A 19,340-nucleotide genomic window follows, 5' to 3' on the forward strand; every position below is an offset into this window, starting at 1 on the left:
CTGCTATAAACTGCTGTTTATTTTGAGGTTTTGCTGATGAACATTTTGTAAGGGGGAGCAAATTACAACCAAGTGAAACCAACCCAACCCAATCTTTGATACTGCATATATTTAAAATAAAAAAAAAAACATCTGTAATCTTTGCAAAATTCTTTAAGCTCAGTGCCATCGGTGACTAGAAACAAAAACCCAGAAGAATAGAACACCAAACCTTGAGAACAGCAGATCCATGAAAGCTTGTATCCTCATTGGCCAATGTTTAAATGCAACCCATTTCCCCACACCAGCAACATGAGGCGTGAACTTGTTCATCTGCCTGCTGATAATTCTGGGAAGTCTTCTTGATTGTCAGGGTCTGGAGCCACTTCACCCACCTGTGAACAAGCAGCACAACTGTCAGGCATCATTTAACCCAAAGATAAAAAAAACTAGAACTAATATTTTGTTTACACAAAGCGAGGAAACATGCAATTCATTGCTTACCTTCTCCAGTGTGGCTTGGTCTCTCTCAGAGTAACTGGACAGGCCTCCACGGGCCCCCCTGCCTCTACCCCCTCGAGGCGGGCGTCCCAGACTACCAAAGTTGATGTCCAGAAGGGAGGTGATGTCATTCACAGATCGGCGTAGGAAGGTTCCTTCATCCTCCATTCCTTCTCCATGCCCCTTTAGATGCTGAAGATTGGATTGTAAATAACACCTAGCTGATTAAATGGTCACGCACACAGCAGGGTTTGACGTCTGGCTTGTTGGCCGCCGTGTATTACGATCAACTTAAATGAACTGACGGTGGCTGTAGTGGAGGCATTGTTTGAGCAGCAGATGCCTGCCTGAAATTTATAGAGTTATGCTTTTATCCTTCATTGTCTCTTAAAATAAAGTTCTAGCAAGGCATCTTGGGGCTGATGCAAACGTGGATTTTTTGGCCATGGAGTGTCTGCCTGAAATGGAGTATTTGCAGACTCACCTCCACATGTTTGGACTTGTGGATGACTTTGGCCTTTGATGGAATCTTGTTGTCTGGTTTGCGGATATTAAACTCTGCCTTTGGACGACTGACCTCCTGCAAGGCCTTCCATTCATCAAGAGTCATCTCCACAGCAACCTGAACCAACATTTCTTCTTCCTCCTCTGGCACTGCACTAGTGGGAGAAAAATATTTTACAGCAACTTTCACACTAAGGGGAAACAGGTTAACAATGAAACATGCTTTTCCAAAAAATATATATATTTTTTCATCTTAAATCAGTCAGGACTTACATGTTTTGGTTCTCTTCCACTGGTGCTTGAGGCTCCTCAGAATGTACTTGAGCATCAGTTATCACATCCATTAACCTTCTTCAAGAACAAAAACTGTTGTAACTTAACAAATTCTGCAATACAACTGTTGTGGACAGCCAGTCTGACACACACATACCCGGCTGGTTCTTCAACACAACCCCAATTCCAGGGACCTCTGCCGCCGCGCTTCTCATCCGGTGAGATGCCGCTGCAGTGAGAGTGGCAACAATAAAAGTGCTCTTAAAAATCACCAAACATGGGGAAATTAAAAAAAAAAAAACTTACCTTCCATTGTGTCGGTCATATTCTCTTTTGCCCCGCAGGACAAAATAATCAGAGTTCCTTGTGTATCCTCCTCTCCCACCTCTGCCACCTCTGCCTCCCCCTCGACTCTTGAAGTCGGTATCCCGATTGTTGGAAGGCCTTTGACAAAATTACAGCGCAACTTTACCATTGCTCAGATTAAGTACAGTTCAATTATATTTAACTGTTTAGTAACCATTTTAATCATTTAATTTATGCACACAATATTTAATTGAATCAGTTAAGTAGTGACTTGCTGCTCCTATATTTAAGCAGAGCGTTCTTGTTCAATATGCAGTATCTTAAAATAAAAATATTCAGATGATTACTCAAAACATTGATTTAAGCGGTATTTGGTATAAAAGGGTGTGCATAATTGCTGAATGATTGGTAACTAAACATTTGAAAACATACTTTGCGACAGAGAATTCCTGTGGATACACAGCTGGGTTGGCCCTGCGCTCCCCACAGTCGGCCATCTTGGAGCCTCTTTTTGCCTCTGCTCTTTCATCCCCTCTGTTGCGAGCTGGCTGCTTGGAAACTGGGGGGGATTAAAAAAACAGATTGACATGCACACATATACAGTACATACGTACAACTGATTGCAACCAATGGGATAAGGTTGGCCTTACTGTCATTCTTTCACCTTGTGTTTATTCAATGATTAGGTGATACACATTTTTTTATAACCATAAACCGCTTGTCTACGATGAGGAAAATGTGTCCGACAGATCTGGTTAAATCTATATAGGTAATAAAACATTATTTGCTTAACCCTTTAACGTGACAGCGCTCAGAGGACAAGGTTTGGACACTTGTATGTGATGTATAGGTGCTTTTTCTGGACTATCAAAAACAACACTAGCCTGGAAAAGCCTGCCAGCATTCACAGTCAGCAGCTGACAAAGCAAAGTGACCAGTAACTCTTGGCAGTGGGTTCCAGTCTAGAAATGAATTTGTTCTGTGGCACAATGAGGAGATGGCATTGTTTGTCGACTGTCACGTACCTGCAACAGGTTCTGGAAGGGCTGTTTTAATAATGGGCGTGCGTCTGTCCCTCTGGGATTCTTTCTGGCCAGATTTCTTCTGCTTGGCTTTTTGTTCGTCCTCCTCCTTCTTTTTCTTCCTCTTTCTCTCCTGTTCGCGCTCCACCTCGCTTATTAAATCCAAAGGGTCGCTGTCGTCGTCGGGAAGATTCCCGAACCTGTTGGCCACAACGCAGCCGTAGGCGTCCGGCAACATCTTAATCTGGAGGGGAAATTCACGTCGTCATTAATAAATCTATTTAACAAAAACAAACACGCACATAAAACAGACAAACCAAAAAGAACACAAACCACAGTTTTCCTCCTTCACTGGTGACGGTCAAACTTCTATTGAGCTTCGAACAAGAGTGCGACCGGTTCCATCCGATTTTATAATTGTTTTGCACCTGCGGTAGACTCAGTCACGCCCCCTCATGAATATCCATGTCGTCGATTTGGGATGACGTCACCAGCGTTTGTTAAAAAAATGAAGCGAAATATTACTTTCGTCCAAACATTTATTAATCCATAATCATTTATTTTATTTATTTAAAAATTATGTTTACAGTAATGCAATTACTATGTTGCCATTGGCATTGCCGACCTGAATCACCTAAAGCCCTATTTATACAGTAATACCTATTTAAAAAGTATGCGGGTGATGTGCAGGTTATTTGTCGTTTTACAAATCATACAGATTTTAGTAAGAACCATGAAATTTGCCACATGATTTGTTTTCGGAGCTTGTAGATGCGGTCATGCAGACTTCAAAGGAGACTCTTTCATCTCTTTGTTGTGTGAACGACTTGGATACGTCTTGATTTGAGAATATTTTGTCTAGTTATTTATTGATATTTTGGTATTTATGTTTTGATTTGTGAACGGCAGTACGGGACACAGTGGGTCCTTTGTTCTGAAAATGTCCGGTTTAAAATGATTACGTAACACCGGGGGAGCTAACGCTTTAAACCAGTGCTTCTCAATTATTTTCTGTTACGCCCCCCCCTAGCAAGAAGAAAACTATTCGCGCCCCCCCTCCCCACCGTGACTATCCTAACTTGTCTTGTAAGTCGTAAAACGTTGCACTGTCGCAAACGTGACAGAAGTAACAATGAGAGCGCCACTGCCCCCTGCTGTAGTAAACGCGCAATTACACTTTATTCTAGTACTGCCAAAAAAAAAGCCTGTTCCCCAGGGTCACACGCGCCCCCCCAGGAATAGCACCGCGCCCCCCAAGGGGGGCGCGCCCCACTATTTGAGAAGCACTGCTTTAAACTGACCCCAAAACGTACTTGTGCGCGGGAAAAGGGCGCCATCTGCTCATCGGCGCTGTAAAATTAACCGCCTTTCACTCTCATTGGATCCACCCAGGGCGCGCGTACGGCGGCATCCGCTTCCTTGGCCAATCCGGATGGCCAAGTTCACCCACTGTTCAAACCTGATTGGACATAAGGTCTCGACCAATCACACCCGCTGGGCGCCATAACTTCCTCGCTCCTGGCCTGCCATTCGCAAAGTCAGCGAGCTTGACTCGTCCTATTGGTAGCTTTTGTCACATGGGTAGAATTTGCCGTAGCCGATTGGTGCATTTACTGCTCGGGCGCGATTTTGCAACGCGGAGTAATCACTCGTGTGGGCGCAGACTGCCAGACAGGACTCGCAACGATACAAGTCGTTATCGTTAGTTTGTAACTTTTGAGGATACCCGGTTGATAATAACGGAGTTATTTTTTCCGCCTACTGGAAATGAAGGACATATTTAGCCCGGATTGACGCGGTGCGGCGTTTGTTTGTTTTTAAATAACTACTTTTAACTACTGGAGGGGGAAAACAGTGCAGCCGTCCGTATTTTTAGCCATTTCGAGTAGTTTTGACTTGTAAACAATGACTGACAGCAAGCACCCCCACGTTATCTTTTGCAACGACTCACCCAAGAGGGTCCTGGTGTCCGTCATCAAGACCACCCCGATCAAGCCCCAGAAGATGGAGGCCATGACTCCCGCGAGCCCGGGATTCAGCGACTTCATGGTTTATCCGTGGAAATGGGGGGAGAACGCCCACAATGTGACACTGAGCCCAGGCTCACTGAGCGGGGCTTCGTCTCCAGGCGGGACGGCCGGAGACGGCGACGCGGCTTCTTCGCCTGACCAGAACAAGGTACGACATTCGGTAGTTCTCAAATAGCCGTTAATGACGCGACTGTTGAGCACGTAATAACATGTGCTAATACAAAACATGATTTACTGTGACAGGGACGTTTGAATAAAATAAAATTGTTTAAATCGTAAAACACTCAAAGAAAACGCTCGCGAGTTTGGGTGTGCCTTGGTGGATTTAAACCCCTTCCTGGTTTATGAAGCAGCTGCTCGCATCTATGACGTCTCGCCTGGCGCCAAAAAATTAACCGGAAGTGAGTTCTGTTTGAAACTCTCGCGATATTATGACCACGAGATAAAAACAGTGGCAATTCGAGTGGACTTTGATGTTTTGATGTTTACTGTGATATTTTTTATTTCTATTGCATAGTAATGCTGTGCATCTTGGCCAGATCACTGTTGAAAAAGATGATTGTCATTATACGTTACATTTCACGACATCATACATTTGTAATCATTTTGAAATCTTAAAATAATTTTGGACCAGTAAATGAAACTGTGTGCAACAGCAGTAGTTTGGACTAAGTTAAGCTTCTGCAGCTATAATAAAAAACATAATTTAATACCTCTCTAACCTAATCTTTGACGAGCATTATTGTCTTTCCTCATATTTTTTAATAGCGCTCTTGAATTTGATTTCTATTTTGTGCATTGTCTAAGTGCATGATTTTGATGTGTATTTGTCGTTGCGGTCAGGATGGCATCCGCAGAGGGCGCCCTCGAGCCGACACTGTCCGGGAGCTAATCAGCGAGGGTGAGACGTCCTCCAGCCGCATCCGCTGCAACATCTGCAACCGGGTGTTCCCCAGGGAGAAGTCTCTCCAGGCCCATAAAAGAACACACACGGGTGAGTTTTGGCAGCCAAAATGCACGCGTGAAGCCACTTTTGGAAGGCCGACGTATCCCTCACTAGTTGACAACACTGACAGCCCGATGCTTATCCCCCTCCAGGTGAGCGACCATATTTGTGCGACTACCCTAACTGCAGCAAGGCATTCGTCCAGAGTGGTCAGCTGAAGACCCACCAGCGTCTCCACACTGGAGAGAAACCCTTTGTCTGCTCGGAGAAAGGTGCCTCTTTTTTTTTTGTGAGGGTGTGTGTAGGTGCTTTCCCAGTGGCCAAATGCATGCGCAGTCATTACAACTGCTGCTTTGCTATTAACCGGACCATCGCTGCCTCACATCAACTTTGGGAACTTAAACGCCTCCATTTATTTAATATGTCATTTCGTCATCAGAGTGCGGCAATCGATTCACGCACGCCAACCGTCACTGCCCTAAGCATCCATTCTCCCGCCTGAGGAGGGAGGAGCCAAAGGAGGGCACGGGCAAGGCGCAGTCTGTGGACAACAAGGCAGTAGCGGAGTGGCTGGCAAAGTAAGACAGCTTCCGCTTGACAAATTATGCCTTCCAGGTGATCTTGGGGGGTTCAAATGCCGGTGGTTTTGTTCCTCTCAGGTACTGGCAGACCCGAGAACAGCGGGCTCCCACCGCCTCCACTGCTAAGGCGCAGGGTAAAGTCAGAGCGCAGGACCAGGAGCAGCGAGACCCCATGGAGTTCCTCCAGTCAGACGAGGAGAACGACGAAGAGGAGGAGATGGCAGAGGACGAGAAGGGCTGCCAGGGGGGAGCCGCCAAGCGTCGCCTCCAGGAGCAGCGGGAGCGTCTCCATGGCGCTCTAGCGCTCATTGAGTTGGCCAACAATCTGTCCGCCTGAGCGCCTCCCCCTCCGCGTATTATTTCTGGCCAGCTCCAGTCCGCCTTCCTTACTTTAGTAGTGTGCTGTAGCTCAACCACCATCAATCAAGTACAGATCTACCTACTCATTTCTTGTTGGCTTTCAAGAATTGACCTGAGATTAGTGCTCACCAGCTCCCGCACAGCATCAGTCCCTCTCCACCCTAAGAAGGCACAAGCTAAAGCACCTTATTCAGCTTCCATTTATCCTTTTAGGCTGCTATTGTAGATGTAACTATATGAAGAATGTCGCTCTTCTTTTCGACCTTTTGAAGGCGATCAAAGAGCACTTGTGTTTTTGTTTTCTTTTGCACTTTGACGGTAATACGTTTCTAAAGGTATGTTTTCAAGCGAGTGACTGTAAATATGGTTGTGAGTTTTGCTAACAGCGGCCTTGTGGTGTCAAACGATGGGCAGGGTTTTTTTGGGGGGGGGGATTAGGGCGGGGCGGGGTTACCTTCTCGTGAGAGTGACAGGTGATCATTGGAAGCCTAATCCACTTTTCACAGCGTTGTTTCCTCTCACCGCATTGGATCTGCGCCCCCATCGAGCGCATGCACTTCAAATAGTTTTCCATCAAGCAGTGTAGTAAAGGTAAACGTTTTTTAAGACATTTTGTTTGGATGCGGTACTTTAAACCCCAACGAGGCTTGTCATTCCGCTGCAGGTTGCAGCATGCTGTTGTCCACTGTATTTATTAAAAAAAAAAAAAGTTTATTCGCTCATTTGACTCATCACATTTAAGAGGACAAACGTCAAGTGGCGCCTTCAACCACTGCTTGGTAGAAATCAGGTTTACCAAAAGGCAGTGGTGCGGCATCGAAAGGGTAGAGGTTGCATGTCCCTTGAACAGGGTTTAGTTTCTCAAACTGTGCTGCTTGATGGAAGAAGGGGGTCAGGATTTTATATTTTACTTTTTGTCATCTTTTATATTAAAAGACAGCAAATTGGTTCAAAGAGGCTAATTGAATATCAGCGCTGACATCCAGATGATACCTTTTTGGGATAGTTTGGTCAGTATTTAAAAGATACATAAAGCACTTGTGTTGTAAAACATGTTGGATCATGCTTGGAATGTTGAGGATAACTTTGGGATAATCGTCTCCTGTTTGTCTCGCATTTTTGTAGTGCTTGCTGGGTTTTGTATGTCTTAAGCTACACTACACAAAAAACACTGTACCAAATTTTGTCATAGCCCTACTTGAGCTTTTATGGTATATTTTCAGAAGGAAACCTGCCGCCTAACCTGTTCTAAATTTTTATTATTGGATTCGGAAATGTCCTGTGAGGTGAAACTGGAAATTGTTCATGTTAAAAGTCACCAAATGTTTATTGTACCCGATTATAGCCTGTTCTGAAGCGTTTCTAACCCATAGTCGTTTTTTATGTGTGTTTTGACAAAATGATGGCATTTAATATATACAGATTGTTAGAATAATATTGATTATGCGCAATTTACCAATTGTTTGGAGGTGGAATTCTAGTATCATTTTCTTTCATATGTTAACATACTCCTGACAGTTTTGTATAGAGTGATTCTTGCTTGCTTGTTGCAAAAATCTCGAGCTTCTCCTAACAAGCTATACACTCATAACTTTTTTGGTTTTCAATAAACATTCACATCTCCTGACACGGCCGTTTTGTGGGTGCGTTTGTGTGCTATTTACTTTATATTTTCATAATTAATAAACGTCACTCAAATATAAAGGAAACAGCACCTCCGAGTGGCAGATAATGGTATAGCATCCGTTTTCTGGTCCTTCCGGATGGTTTGCCTGTAAATGTCAAATTGCAAGGTAAAAATTCTCAAAAGCCCAGAGAAATAGTGAGTCAGACTGGTTTAACGCCATACCAAATGTGTTTAGTAACTACAGCTCTCATAGCTTTATATTTAACTTTAATAGAATTGGGAGAACACAACAAATGCAGAGGCCAAGAGAACACATGGTGTCCATCCACATTGATGGCGATAAAAACTCGTGCCACATTCTGACGGAAATGAGGAGAAATTGTTTTTAGAAGTGGGAATGTGAATGAACATGTGGCAAGTTATTAAATAGACAAAAAGTGAAGCATTGTTCACCTACTCATTATCCAACAACAGATGCATGATGAGTTTATATTGTGCTCATTAAATACATCATCAATGTGTTCTTCTGTATTTGTCACGACTGGTGGAAGAATTAGAATGACACCACAGGACTGTGAGGAAAAAATACATCATTATGCATGTAGAGGATTTTTTTTGGGTCAGTTTAATATTACCTTAGTGGCAGCATTTTTGTTAGTGTAAACCCAGAGATCATTGATCAAGAAGACTATGTAACCTTCCACTCTGAAGGTTCGGTCCAAACTACGGCGGAAACATTCTGCCATTTTTTTTTTTCATTTGAAAAAACTTGTTTTCAGACTCAGTTTACCTTGTGCCGATCATGCCTCCGAGGACGATGATCACAAGGCTGAACATGAGTCATTCGGGAAACATTATTCGGAGAAATAATAGATGTATAACCCTAATAATTTGACAGTCATGTTTTCTTATGATATCACACTACAAAGGATTTGGTTCATATGACATTAGCAGGTGCCCTAAGCATGTAGAATATTTAAGTGGGCTGGTGAGGTTGTATGTATTTGCTCCTTTTTTATCTGTCAATCTCTAATTAATATTTGAAACCAATTTAGCAACTGATTTCACTCGTTACAGATGAAAAGCTGCTACTGACTCATCATAAGATATGTAAAAGTAAGAAATTATTATTATCTTCATGTTTCAAGTTGATCAACGAAATGTAGTCAAATACTACACGCCATGCATGGCTGACTTTATTTGTAGGTGAAATGATTCCCGGAATGAGTTTGGCTTCATAAAAATAGAAATGTCACACACACACACACACACCAACAAACAAAAAGTACCACAAGCCCCGGGCGAATTGATCAGGAGCAGTCATGATTAGGAATGTACCAAAACCGCAAGCCAAAGTCAGATGCTCACGCCGCTGATCGGCGTACTTTTCCCAGCATCATCTGCTGGATCTTCTGAACCCTGTTCAGATCTTTCTCCATGCTGGGGTCAACACAAATGGGCTTTTTCCAGGCCCCCACGTACATGCTGTGGAGCCATGAAGAAATAAAGATATTTATAATCGAAAACAGCATCAACACACTTACACAGTCATGGTGGAGCTTACACGAGAGCGTCGATGTCGCAAGGTCCGGTGCTGTCCTGCAAGTACCACGATTGGACCTTCATGAGTACTGGCTTGGGGATGGTCTTTCTGGTTTTCACGCAGCATTTAATGATGCCACCTATAATGGAAGGACAAATGAATCGCATTCAATCGGACTTATTGTAAACATTGGCTAGATTTGTGTGGGAAATATAAATCAACATTTCATTGCACCACTATCATCACTTTGATGTATGACATTGAATATTGGACTCAAGTTGGTCACTTTATTAAAGTGGTACAATTTAATGAAAGTAATTCAAAAGGTCTGATTTTACAAAGGTAAGAATGCTAACTTGATTGACACTGTCAGAAAGTTATCCATTTTATTATGTTTATTATTGTAAATGGTCAATTCTCTTTTTTTCTGATAGACACTATAGGCAAAATAGCCCATACAAATATATATGTTAGCAAGCCATTAATAGACCTCACAATTAGATTCTTGAATTATGACGACTAATTGACTAAGCTACACAAAATTTGTTAAGCCCGCTGTATTTCTTAATTATGCTAATTTATTTTAACGTTGACAAAAGCAAACGTTTTTCATTTCCCCTACTATTCCACGGCAATGTGGCGTTTACCTTCTGTCGAGTCGATGGCCAAAGCAACGAGGCACAAAGTCACAACAACCGTTTTCAGCTCCATGATGGCAACAAACGACGGGCGAAGAAAACACGCTCTTCTCCTCTTTATATATATCCACATTGCCTGCGTACCTGCCCACACACAGCTAGCGGCGGGTGAACACTCAAACAGGCTCTGACAGGTTGCAGCTTAATTGATGAACGGTTTCACATTCACAGCATTCTTATGAATTGGCAAGAAGGTGACATGTGATCAAATATGAGAGCTGTATCCAAAACCCTGCCAGAAATTGCTATTTATACATGATCACGATCTGAAAATAAATAGATGCTTGTTATTGTGCTTGTAAGCGGTCTGGAAGATGACTGAATGAACTTCACCTCTCCAGCAAGCAGTGTACTTTTGACCTCTGTTTAGTCTGTAGCAAGACTTAAACCAATCAACTAGCATGCCTGATTCCCAAAGTTGAGTCTTTTACGCACAAGCTCGACCAGTTTAAACCAGGTTTGCCTTTGTGCAAGGACTTTGGACTCAGTACAAATGCAGTTACTCTTGGCAATAAAGTCTTTTGGAACGTTTACCAGCTGCCAGTCAGCGGCATAAAAGCCGGTTATGTGAATTAGTGTACTCTGAGTGGCTTTGATTCAATAATTTAACTGACAAAATCCAACAGGCGCCGCATTGTAATCGAGCTGGAATGAACACAAAACACACGCACGCACACTTTCACCCGTGCACATGCTGAAACACATCTGCGAGCACATATTCATTATTCATATCCTTTTCCAAGAATCAGAATCTTAAGATTTATTCACATTCATATATCCACTTTTCTGTAGTGCTTTGTTACAATCTGGAGCCTTTCCAGTGAGCTTTCTGGGAATTTATAATAAGACAAATATCATAACATACTCCATATTGTTTTATTCCATTTTCACTCAAATGTCACATACACCTACTTGGTCAAGCATTGTTGTTTAACTAACTATGGCATCTTGTTTAATTGCATTTTTGGTTGGCTACTATACATGATCAGAAACCTGAAGACTGGGGTGCACTGGGAGTAAAATTAATTTACAATATGTGCATCGTTTTGTACATTAATGAACACAGTGGCAAATCTCAAATGCACATAGTTTATTTATTATTTCAAAGAGTGATGGAAGGGCAGAGTGAGTGCAAGGCGTCATAACACTATTTGTGTTAGATTAAATAGAAGTGATTGTGACTGGAGTCATTGATCCCCAAACACCCCCTATCCGGTTTCACTTATTTAGGCTCAAAATGATTTATTTACTCCAAATAATGATGATGTCTTTTTGCCTGTGGCTTATAGTGACAAGCAGAGCAATTCTGTGCTCTTCCACTAGATGGCGGAAATTGAGGCAAGATCTTCAATATTTCATCCGGTTTTTTTTCTTTTCTTGAAGTTTTTCCAAATGTAAAATATGTGCACTTGGCTTAAATAAAGGTTGAGGAAACACCGACTTAAGTGAGTGTATGTTTCAGGTTGGGAGTCTCAAAGGCATTTAAGTGAGTAAGAGTGACGACAGCGTTTTAGTACTCAGTCTGTCCCCTGGTAGCTACATGGAGAAGGCGCATGAGCAGCTCTGCAGGTGAACTCCCTGCAGACGTTTGGGTAGGATTCTCCAACTCAACCTCCCCCAGGCAGGAGGAGTCCACAGCACAGCTCTCTGCAAGGGAAACCCAAAACCAGTTCAAACAAGTGAACACACGTACAGTCGCTGACATTTTATGTTGGAAAATGAGAGGATGGAGATTGATTTATCACCAGAGTTACAGCAGAATCCCGAAGCGGCGCAGTGGCCTCCCTCAAGTCCGCAGGGTCGCCCACCAGCTTGGCAGGGGGTAAGGAGGTAGTTCTCCTCCACGCAGTGAGTCGTTTCCGGGGAGCCCAGAAGGCAGCCAAAGTTGTCTATGCAGCAGATGTTGGGGCCGTAGCAGCGGCCTCTTTCCCCTGGGCCGCATGACATGCACTGCAAGGCAAAAATAGGACATTTTTCAAAAATGTTAATTTAAAAGTGCCACAGAACTAGAGTGGGGTAACTCCATTGGTGTTATTTTGAAGTTAAAGTCCGTCAACTCAATTTTTTTTTTTACATTAGTACTTTTTTTGCTCATTAGGATTAAAAGAAAAAGTCCTAATCGTGTTGCTAGTTCTTACCCCCCAAAATGGTACAGCACATCATAATGTTAAAACTATAAAGATGTGCAAAATAATGAAACACATTTCAGTACTCAAGTTTAAACAAAAATGTTTTTTGTATATAAAATATTGCAATTTTTATAATCAAAGTTAGCAATGTACTCCATTTTCGAATGTTACATATTTTAATTATTAAATTTTAAACTTGAATTAAATATTTCTGGAAAAATATGAATCTATGAGAACATTCCTTTTTAAATTTTGAGGGTGCCAATGACCTACGTATTTCAGAAAGGTAAATTATATGATCAATTTAAAGATATTTTGTTGTTAATGAATTACATTTTCCAAATGTATATTATTTAACTACAATTATATTCGGCAAACATCAAAAATGAGGATTTTAAACATCAAAAAACGTCACGTATATTATGTACAGTACCCAAATGTATGTCTAATTCGGAATTTTATTAAAAAGATATTTTTACAGTAAAATTGTGCAGTATAAGGAAGAAGAAAGATGTTGCCCACCTGTCGGAGTGCAGTCTCGGCCAAGGCGCGCTTGCCTCCTCGGGGGCAGTTCTGGATGTAGCAGGCGGAGGAGAGTGCGGTGGAGAAGGCGAGGAGTCCCAGGACGCACAGGGGGAGCACGGAGGAGCGAGCCATTGCTGCTGATCAATGCTGAGCTTTCGTTTGGTGCGGGATGCTTCACCGCCCGCTCCCTCGCTTTTAAGTGCTTGATTGACACTTGTACGTGACGTCACAGGCGCACCAGAGAGGTCGAGGCGAATGTGTTTGCGCATCACTTATCCGCACCAACGGCAACAAATGGTTTTGTCTGTATTCCACATGCGACAATAATCAGGCTGCTGGCAAAAGGACAAACTGTAAAAAAGAAACAAGTCCAAAGAGGCAAACCTTTAACACAATTAATCAAGCGTTTGTCAGCCATTATTGAGCACTTCGTGCTCGAGCAGTCCAATCAACATCTAAAACTACTTATGGCGCAACCTCAAGGTTACTTTGATTAACCTTCTTTGCTTTGTTTTTATGACTCGATGATCCAAACAAAATTAGCATTTTAAATCCACTTGTGTTGCATGTGCTGCATTTTAGCTCACCTATTAGATGTTATTAGCAGTTAAGTGCATTTATTTATATCATCGGGGATCTTGCAGAGGTGTCCTCAATAGTGGAAGATGAAAAAAGTAACTAGCCTAGTTTGAGGAGTAAAACTAGTGACATGCTTCAAATGTCAGGAGTAAAATTTATAGGCATTAAAAAAAGTCAAGTACAGATACCTAAAAAATATTTCACAGGACATCAGAGGCATCTATACTTTATCCTCTGCAAAGAGCAACTTCTACTGTGTAACTGTTTGCACCTACTGTATGTTATTGTTATACTTTTATATTACACTGCCCAAAATGTGGACAAGCCGCACATACCAGAATCAAGAATTGTGACATAGGGGTCTCACCATAACCACTTGTTTTCTCCAGTCAGCTCAGACAGGCTCCAGCTCACCCTAATGATGACATGCGCTGTATAAAATATAAAAAGGTTGAATATTTATTTACTACATTGAACAAAAGAAAGCTCAGGTTATATTATTGTTCTTATAAGACACCATTTTGCATGCAGCTCTCCAAGAGCGGATGCAAGATCACAACCTTGATTATACTTGATGTTGTCATGGAGACCAACATGTTTGTCAACGTGGTTGTAATATACAAGTCTTTTGTGACTGCATCTTTTTGCACGCTCGGTGGCAGCTCTGAAGGAGGACAGACACGGCATACCTGTGGAGTGGTTGTCAGCACAAAATGGCCAAAATCATTAGATCTTAAAATCGGATTTAATTTCTGCAATTGACCTAAATTCCGCATTTATTCTTCCAACTGTCCAAAATAGCAGTTGAAATGTCCAATGGAGGATGTGCGGCATGAGAAGGTCAACATCTTGTGAAGCCTCAGCCTCCGTGCTTTCATCTTTGTGCATTTAGACCCTGGTGACGCTTCACTATCCTCAAGCCCCTTTGTGTGTCCACAAGGTGCCTGAACCAAGGCTGCAGTGTTCAATGAATGGACTAGAAAAAGAGAAAGAAGAGGACAATCATCTATTTTTTTTCGCCTCAACAGTTTTACGCAATACTTCTTGACGTCCTCTGTACGCCTGAGAACGTAGCGATGAACAAGGACAAACACCGTTTCCGTGCCTCCGCCTTGTACTGTCTCCGGGCAGGCTAGTGATGCACGCGGAGGATGTCGCTGCGAGACGAGGGGGTTCGGCAGGTTGCACACAGGAAGCAGGCGGAGGATGTGGTGGTGGTGATGGAGTTGAGCGCAGGTGCCGAGTTACTTTGGAGGCAGGGGCGGCACAGCAAGTGGCCGCAGAGGAGCCGGTAAACTGGTGATGCCGGCATCGAGTATGGGGAGAGCGCGCAGGAACAAGATGAGCACGTCCTCTCGCCTGGGAAGGGGGGAAAAAAAAAGGGTTGCCACAAACTGAGGCAGGGGTGGTACTGCAGAATCCATATTCAAATTCTGCTAGTGGTGTATAAATCACTGAATGGTTTTGCTCCTGAATACATTAAAAAATGCAAAGTGAATATAAACCTGACAGAGCTTTGATCAATTAGCGGATCCCCCGTTTCAAAGCAAACATGGTGAAGAGGCATTTTGCTATTATGCTGACACCTGTTGTGATTGTCTTGGTCCTTTGTTGTGAAACCAAAATGATGTGACTGGGATTGTCTTGATGTTTTTTCATTTTTCCAGTGCCCACCTGCAGCAGTAGCCTGTCGTACAGTTGAGGCCTCCACTGACCCGGTGGGAGGAGCGCCAGTCCCCCGCGTGGATAAGTTTGACGTAAAGGAGGGTCTCCCCTTTAAGACGGCTATGAGGGCATCATCCAGGCTGGATGACAGATGTTGCTCATGCGAGCCACCGCTGCTGCTGCTGCTGCTGCTTGGCCCTGAAGAAGACAAGACACAGCAAGGATGGAAGTATCGCAATAGCTATTTTTTTGCTTTTAGTTTGTCTTTATTTTTTGTTTGTTCATAATGGGCCACTTATTTTCCAGATGTTTGATGCTGGTATGACTTACCTGGTGTTGTGTGACTTCTTGGTTGTTTGGCTTGAGGTAGTAGCTGTGGCACAGCTGCCTCTGATCCACTCAGGTGTCGTTTCCTCCCGCCGTTACGATTTAGCGCTGTGTTTTTGTTGTAAAGCTTCGAGTCGGATGGAATGTTTCCAGAATCTGACGACTGTCCCGTTACGTTGTCCTCTATTATATTTGCCGCCAAAGAGCCAATCAACCTGGAGGCGTTTGGCTTTTCTGTCTCCCCACTTCTCCCTGTCATCCCGTCCCTCCTCGCGCCGCCGTTCTGCAGGACGAAGTGGTCGATTCGTCTTTTCAGCTGAGGATTGGGGAGTGGCTGGGAGGTGGCGGAGAAGGGGACGCCGGTGAAAGGGTCGCTCCTTGGTCTCCCCCACGAGGCTTCCCGTTTCTGGTGCTCCTCCAGGGTGGTGCTGTCCACTGACACGCCACTTGGGAGGAGCATGGGAAGCGACATTACTTCCTGGGTGATGGGGTCAAGGAACTCCTCTGGGATTGAATTGAGACATTCTGCGCTAGGATCAGAAGTGAAGCACAAAGTGAAGTCAGATTGTAGTGATTTATTTTCTACCAATAATTGAAGTCAGCTTAAGACCATTTTTTTAATCAAGCATGGTATTAATATAAGATAGGATGATTGCTCAGTATAAAGGCAACATATTTACCTCGGTGTGTCTGAGCAGGACTGCTTGATTTGATTGACAGTTGCTGGGACATGGCCGCATCGTGATCTTTGACTGGCTTTGTGGGCGTGCTCAATCCTCTCAACTTCCTCCGGGGGGCAGCAACGAGCCGGCAGCCCCCAAACCGCCAAAGCCTTGAGACCCAGAGCGGACGCCGAGCCGCCGAAAGGCAGTGTCACGCGGAGCTGCGTGACGGAAGTCAAGGAAAGGTGTCCTCGGCTCCACAGTTCTTCTTGCCGACTGTCGCTGGGCCGAGGAGGAGGCGGGCGCACAAAGGGGGGCCGCAGTTGAAAAGGAGGACGGGAGAAACTAACTTTGGTTTCCTCCTTGAGCTCACAACGGCCCACCAGTTTAAAGTCTTGCTCAGAACTGCCTGATTGAGTCTGAGGCTTTTGCTGAGACACATCTGGAGCCTTCCCACCCCACCTTTGAGCCTGGAGAGTCCACTGATGGCCATTCGACTGACGAGCTTGACGGGGTTCCTCTTGCTTTCTGCTCTTCTGCTCCTCCCGGAGGCCATTTTTAAACTGATCCTGGCCAAAATTCCGAGGAGTAAGCGGATCAGAGCTGGTGCTGATCTCCAGTCTCTTGCTGCACTGTCCTCGGTCCATGCCCCAAGGCCATAGCTCCACATCTATTCTGCACAGCTCCACCCGGAAGCCGAACCTTAACGTTACCTGTTGAACGTTGACGGTTGAACAAAAACACACGTCTGAACGAAGCAACATCTCACCTGCACAGGAGGACGTAAAAAGTACTCCAGCTTGAAGCCCCGCCTTTGCACAGTAGGATCCGCTGATATAAGGTTTGTGACATCGTAACCATCTGCACACAACTGCAGAGGGACATGAAAGAAACGATCAGAAACTGGAAAACAATAAAAGCAAGCCAATGCAACTGGAAAGACTTACTAAAACTAAATTTTAGGAAACAAGTCACCTCCAAAAAAAAAGCTTCTTTGCACTAAAATCAATTTATATAAAGGCATTTGTATATAAACATGTACCACATTGAAATCCATTTGTCCATTGCCCTACGACAAACTACTCGGCAAGACAAGGGTGCTGTGCATTCAATTCAAAGGATTGAAGAATTTGAACTTGAGAGCAGCGCCCAAGGATGAGGCAAAAAAGTTCTTTGAAATGAATTTAAGCAGAAGCCGCGAGTGTGTCGAAAATGCATCTTTTCTTAGATGACAAAACGACAATAAAAGAGCATAAGGCCAGCGATGATTCAGGCTCCCACACATCACTGTTGCCCTCGGCGTTTTTATTTCCAAGCCTTTTGTTCCCCACCCTTCAGTTTTTTTCCCCTCTTTCCAAGTCTATCACATTTCATCTACCCTTTCACAAGACACGCTGAATGATTAACTGGATAGAGTAGAGACAATAACATAATTGTGGTCATGTGTCAAGAGTCTAACTGCATAAAGTAAGAGCTGTGACTTGAAGCATAATTACAATGGATGGTAAGAATGAGGATTCCCCCCCAAAAGTCACACTAATTAAACACGTTTCATGTGCCCTGGTGCAATTTATATTGTGATTTGGCACAAAAGACAATCTTCCATGATGAATGGGTGGATAATACCTTATTGCAACTTATGCTCGTATTGAAGTGTGGCTGGCAAAGATCGACCACCATGTTTTCCAACCTGAGAGGAGAAAACACATTCCAATTCAGATACAAGGAACTCCAATAGGTCAAGGAAGCACAATTAAAAAGCTCAACATAGTCGTACAGCAAATATTGGTGAATGACGTGCAACTTCTGTGACTGTTCATTAACGCAGGTCAAGGTAACAACAATGCACAAAGACGTTCAGATAACAAATAAGGAGCGATAATCTAGTAAAGTCGCGTTTACGTGTGCATTTGATTGAATGCGTCATCGAGCAATTGTTGTCGATTGCCGCCAGAAGAAAATATAATTTGCGCAAACGATATAACAATATAAATTGGGAAAACGAACTATTGTCTGTTGTTTCGTTGCTGTAAAGCGTAACGCAGTAAGCTAGCTTGACCGGTAATAAATACGGTATGCGAGAAGGAGCAAACTGCGGCGTATTTAAGCGTTTGCGCATATTGCGAGGTATATGCGAATTGAATGACTTTCTTAAATTAAAACAATCCTAATTCTGAAATATACTTAAAGCGTTTTTAATTCGTTTTGCCAATTTACAGCACTTTAAGTCTCAGCGTGCCAAGCCTTTAAAAGATTAATTCATAGATAGTATTCAGCACAAGTGCAAACAACTACGGAATGCGAAATGGTACAAACCTAACACAAATGGCCACGTGACTGACATCCTCACCTTTTTTGTTTGTTTGTTTTAATCATCAAGTGACACCACCAGTACGTTTATTATCATTTTCTTTTCTTGAATTATTTTTCTGGAATTTCTTGATTTTTTTGCAAGCCAGTATCTATTATTTTGACGCAAGTTGCACTGTCTGGACAAGTTCGTGGCCAAACATGCTTGTGATAATCCCCTCAGAAAAGTATTGAAAGATAATTTAGATGTTTTCCACCAGTTTTAAACAGTATCACTGGAGGCCAGGAGCTTTCATGCTAGTCAATGAGGGATTTTTCTTTCCTAGTTGGTATCCAAAAGGAGTATTTGAGAAGAATAAGTGTACTCGTGCAATCATGTTGAGTAGCAAAAAGATTTTACTAGTTCCAATCTACTTTGAACCAATTTCAATACTTGATCTCCTTAATTTAAATAAACATATACCACAATAAAAAGGAATACAATGTCCCACAATAATAGCTGAATTATTCACGTTTATTCAGTCATCTGATCTTAACAAAGATGTGGTTTTAATCAAGCCAGAACAATACTAATAACATAACTATAAACAATAAACTTGAAACATGTATAAAATTGATTTTGCTCTCTAAACAGTTATGCAATATGGCAACTACATTTATCACCTACATCAAAAGGAGCATCTTTTCTCTTTTTTGGGACAAGGTTGCTATGGTTACACCTCCATATGATAGGCCAATAGGCTATCTACACAGTTAAAAAAAAAACACAAAGA

General features: G+C 43.0%; 5 protein-coding genes across 11 annotated transcripts; 1 reads left to right on the forward strand and 4 right to left on the reverse strand.

Annotated features, from left to right (window-relative positions):
* Nucleotide 1: 1 nt before the first annotated feature.
* On the reverse strand, nucleotides 2-4,675 carry LOC133154793 (intracellular hyaluronan-binding protein 4-like). 3 transcript variants are annotated; one of them, XM_061279799.1, is made up of 9 exons: nucleotides 4,537-4,675; nucleotides 2,589-2,829; nucleotides 1,996-2,122; nucleotides 1,564-1,701; nucleotides 1,415-1,486; nucleotides 1,258-1,335; nucleotides 965-1,139; nucleotides 484-672; nucleotides 2-374 (listed from the first exon to the last, which is right to left on the reverse strand). In XM_061279799.1, exons 2-9 carry the CDS (start codon nucleotides 2,821-2,823, stop codon nucleotides 309-311), a joined length of 1,080 nt encoding a protein of 359 aa, XP_061135783.1. In that variant the 5' UTR covers nucleotides 2,824-2,829; nucleotides 4,537-4,675; the 3' UTR covers nucleotides 2-308. The 3 variants fall into 3 exon arrangements, with proteins under 3 accessions (XP_061135783.1, XP_061135784.1, XP_061135782.1); XM_061279800.1 differs by lacking the exon at nucleotides 4,537-4,675 and adding an exon at nucleotides 2,919-3,084 and having other exon boundaries at nucleotides 1,258-1,332; XM_061279798.1 differs by lacking the exon at nucleotides 4,537-4,675 and adding an exon at nucleotides 2,919-3,082.
* Nucleotides 4,213-8,129, forward strand: znf367 (zinc finger protein 367). Its single transcript, XM_061279801.1, has 5 exons — nucleotides 4,213-4,763; nucleotides 5,459-5,609; nucleotides 5,714-5,833; nucleotides 6,001-6,139; nucleotides 6,221-8,129. The coding sequence occupies exons 1-5, from the start codon at nucleotides 4,491-4,493 to the stop codon at nucleotides 6,477-6,479; spliced, it is 942 nt and encodes a 313-aa protein (XP_061135785.1). The 5' UTR covers nucleotides 4,213-4,490; the 3' UTR covers nucleotides 6,480-8,129.
* A 1,166-nt stretch (nucleotides 8,130-9,295) lies between these two features.
* ccl27a (chemokine (C-C motif) ligand 27a) lies at nucleotides 9,296-10,477 on the reverse strand. The gene is made up of 3 exons (XM_061279803.1): nucleotides 10,320-10,477; nucleotides 9,694-9,811; nucleotides 9,296-9,614 (listed from the first exon to the last, which is right to left on the reverse strand). The coding sequence occupies exons 1-3, from the start codon at nucleotides 10,441-10,443 to the stop codon at nucleotides 9,494-9,496; spliced, it is 363 nt and encodes a 120-aa protein (XP_061135787.1). The 5' UTR covers nucleotides 10,444-10,477; the 3' UTR covers nucleotides 9,296-9,493.
* Nucleotides 10,478-11,227: 750 nt separating this feature from the next.
* avp (arginine vasopressin) lies at nucleotides 11,228-14,306 on the reverse strand. Its single transcript, XM_061278827.1, has 5 exons — nucleotides 14,164-14,306; nucleotides 13,971-14,034; nucleotides 13,022-13,375; nucleotides 12,116-12,320; nucleotides 11,228-12,017 (listed from the first exon to the last, which is right to left on the reverse strand). The coding sequence occupies exons 3-5, from the start codon at nucleotides 13,154-13,156 to the stop codon at nucleotides 11,881-11,883; spliced, it is 477 nt and encodes a 158-aa protein (XP_061134811.1). The 5' UTR covers nucleotides 13,157-13,375; nucleotides 13,971-14,034; nucleotides 14,164-14,306; the 3' UTR covers nucleotides 11,228-11,880.
* Nucleotides 14,040-18,527, reverse strand: ubox5 (U-box domain containing 5). 5 transcript variants are annotated; one of them, XM_061278823.1, is made up of 8 exons: nucleotides 18,160-18,527; nucleotides 17,884-17,947; nucleotides 17,027-17,128; nucleotides 16,276-16,970; nucleotides 15,599-16,125; nucleotides 15,278-15,466; nucleotides 14,709-14,962; nucleotides 14,040-14,579 (listed from the first exon to the last, which is right to left on the reverse strand). In XM_061278823.1, exons 1-7 carry the CDS (start codon nucleotides 18,165-18,167, stop codon nucleotides 14,736-14,738), a joined length of 1,812 nt encoding a protein of 603 aa, XP_061134807.1. In that variant the 5' UTR covers nucleotides 18,168-18,527; the 3' UTR covers nucleotides 14,040-14,579; nucleotides 14,709-14,735. The 5 variants fall into 5 exon arrangements, with proteins under 5 accessions (XP_061134807.1, XP_061134806.1, XP_061134810.1 ...); XM_061278822.1 differs by having other exon boundaries at nucleotides 14,698-14,962; XM_061278826.1 differs by having other exon boundaries at nucleotides 14,040-14,962; nucleotides 18,265-18,527.
* Between the last annotated feature and the right edge of the window lie 813 nt (nucleotides 18,528-19,340).

This window comes from Syngnathus typhle, linkage group LG5 (genome assembly GCF_033458585.1).
Source record: "Syngnathus typhle isolate RoL2023-S1 ecotype Sweden linkage group LG5, RoL_Styp_1.0, whole genome shotgun sequence".
Taxonomy (NCBI): Eukaryota; Metazoa; Chordata; class Actinopteri; order Syngnathiformes; family Syngnathidae; genus Syngnathus; species Syngnathus typhle.

What these genes read in the sequence shown, in the direction of transcription:
- znf367 (XM_061279801.1), top strand. Translation starts at nt 4,491, where the DNA reads ATGACTGACAGCAAGCACCCCCACGTTATCTTTTGCAACGACTCACCC. An exon ending in CCATAAAAGAACACACACGG is followed by an intron (nt 5,610 to 5,713) that starts GTGAGTTTTGGC and finishes ATCCCCCTCCAG; the next exon opens with GTGAGCGACCATATTTGTGC. An exon ending in CTTTGTCTGCTCGGAGAAAG is followed by an intron (nt 5,834 to 6,000) that starts GTGCCTCTTTTT and finishes TTTCGTCATCAG; the next exon opens with AGTGCGGCAATCGATTCACG.
- ccl27a (XM_061279803.1), bottom strand. Translation starts at nt 10,443, where the DNA reads ATGTGGATATATATAAAGAGGAGAAGAGCGTGTTTTCTTCGCCCGTCG. An exon ending in GGCCATCGACTCGACAGAAG is followed by an intron (nt 9,812 to 10,319) that starts GTAAACGCCACA and finishes CTTCCATTATAG; the next exon opens with GTGGCATCATTAAATGCTGC. An exon ending in TGCGACATCGACGCTCTCGT is followed by an intron (nt 9,615 to 9,693) that starts GTAAGCTCCACC and finishes ATGGCTCCACAG; the next exon opens with CATGTACGTGGGGGCCTGGA.
- avp (XM_061278827.1), bottom strand. Translation starts at nt 13,156, where the DNA reads ATGGCTCGCTCCTCCGTGCTCCCCCTGTGCGTCCTGGGACTCCTCGCC. An exon ending in CCGAGACTGCACTCCGACAG is followed by an intron (nt 12,321 to 13,021) that starts GTGGGCAACATC and finishes TTTGCCTTGCAG; the next exon opens with TGCATGTCATGCGGCCCAGG. An exon ending in GGGATTCTGCTGTAACTCTG is followed by an intron (nt 12,018 to 12,115) that starts GTGATAAATCAA and finishes TTTCCCTTGCAG; the next exon opens with AGAGCTGTGCTGTGGACTCC.
- LOC133154793 (XM_061279799.1), bottom strand. Translation starts at nt 2,823, where the DNA reads ATGTTGCCGGACGCCTACGGCTGCGTTGTGGCCAACAGGTTCGGGAAT. An exon ending in CCTTCCAGAACCTGTTGCAG is followed by an intron (nt 2,123 to 2,588) that starts GTACGTGACAGT and finishes AATCCCCCCCAG; the next exon opens with TTTCCAAGCAGCCAGCTCGC. An exon ending in TATGACCGACACAATGGAAG is followed by an intron (nt 1,487 to 1,563) that starts GTAAGTTTTTTT and finishes CTCTCACTGCAG; the next exon opens with CGGCATCTCACCGGATGAGA.
- ubox5 (XM_061278823.1), bottom strand. An exon ending in TTTTACGTCCTCCTGTGCAG is followed by an intron (nt 16,971 to 17,026) that starts GTGAGATGTTGC and finishes AACGTTCAACAG; the next exon opens with GTAACGTTAAGGTTCGGCTT. An exon ending in TCCTGCTCAGACACACCGAG is followed by an intron (nt 16,126 to 16,275) that starts GTAAATATGTTG and finishes TTCTGATCCTAG; the next exon opens with CGCAGAATGTCTCAATTCAA.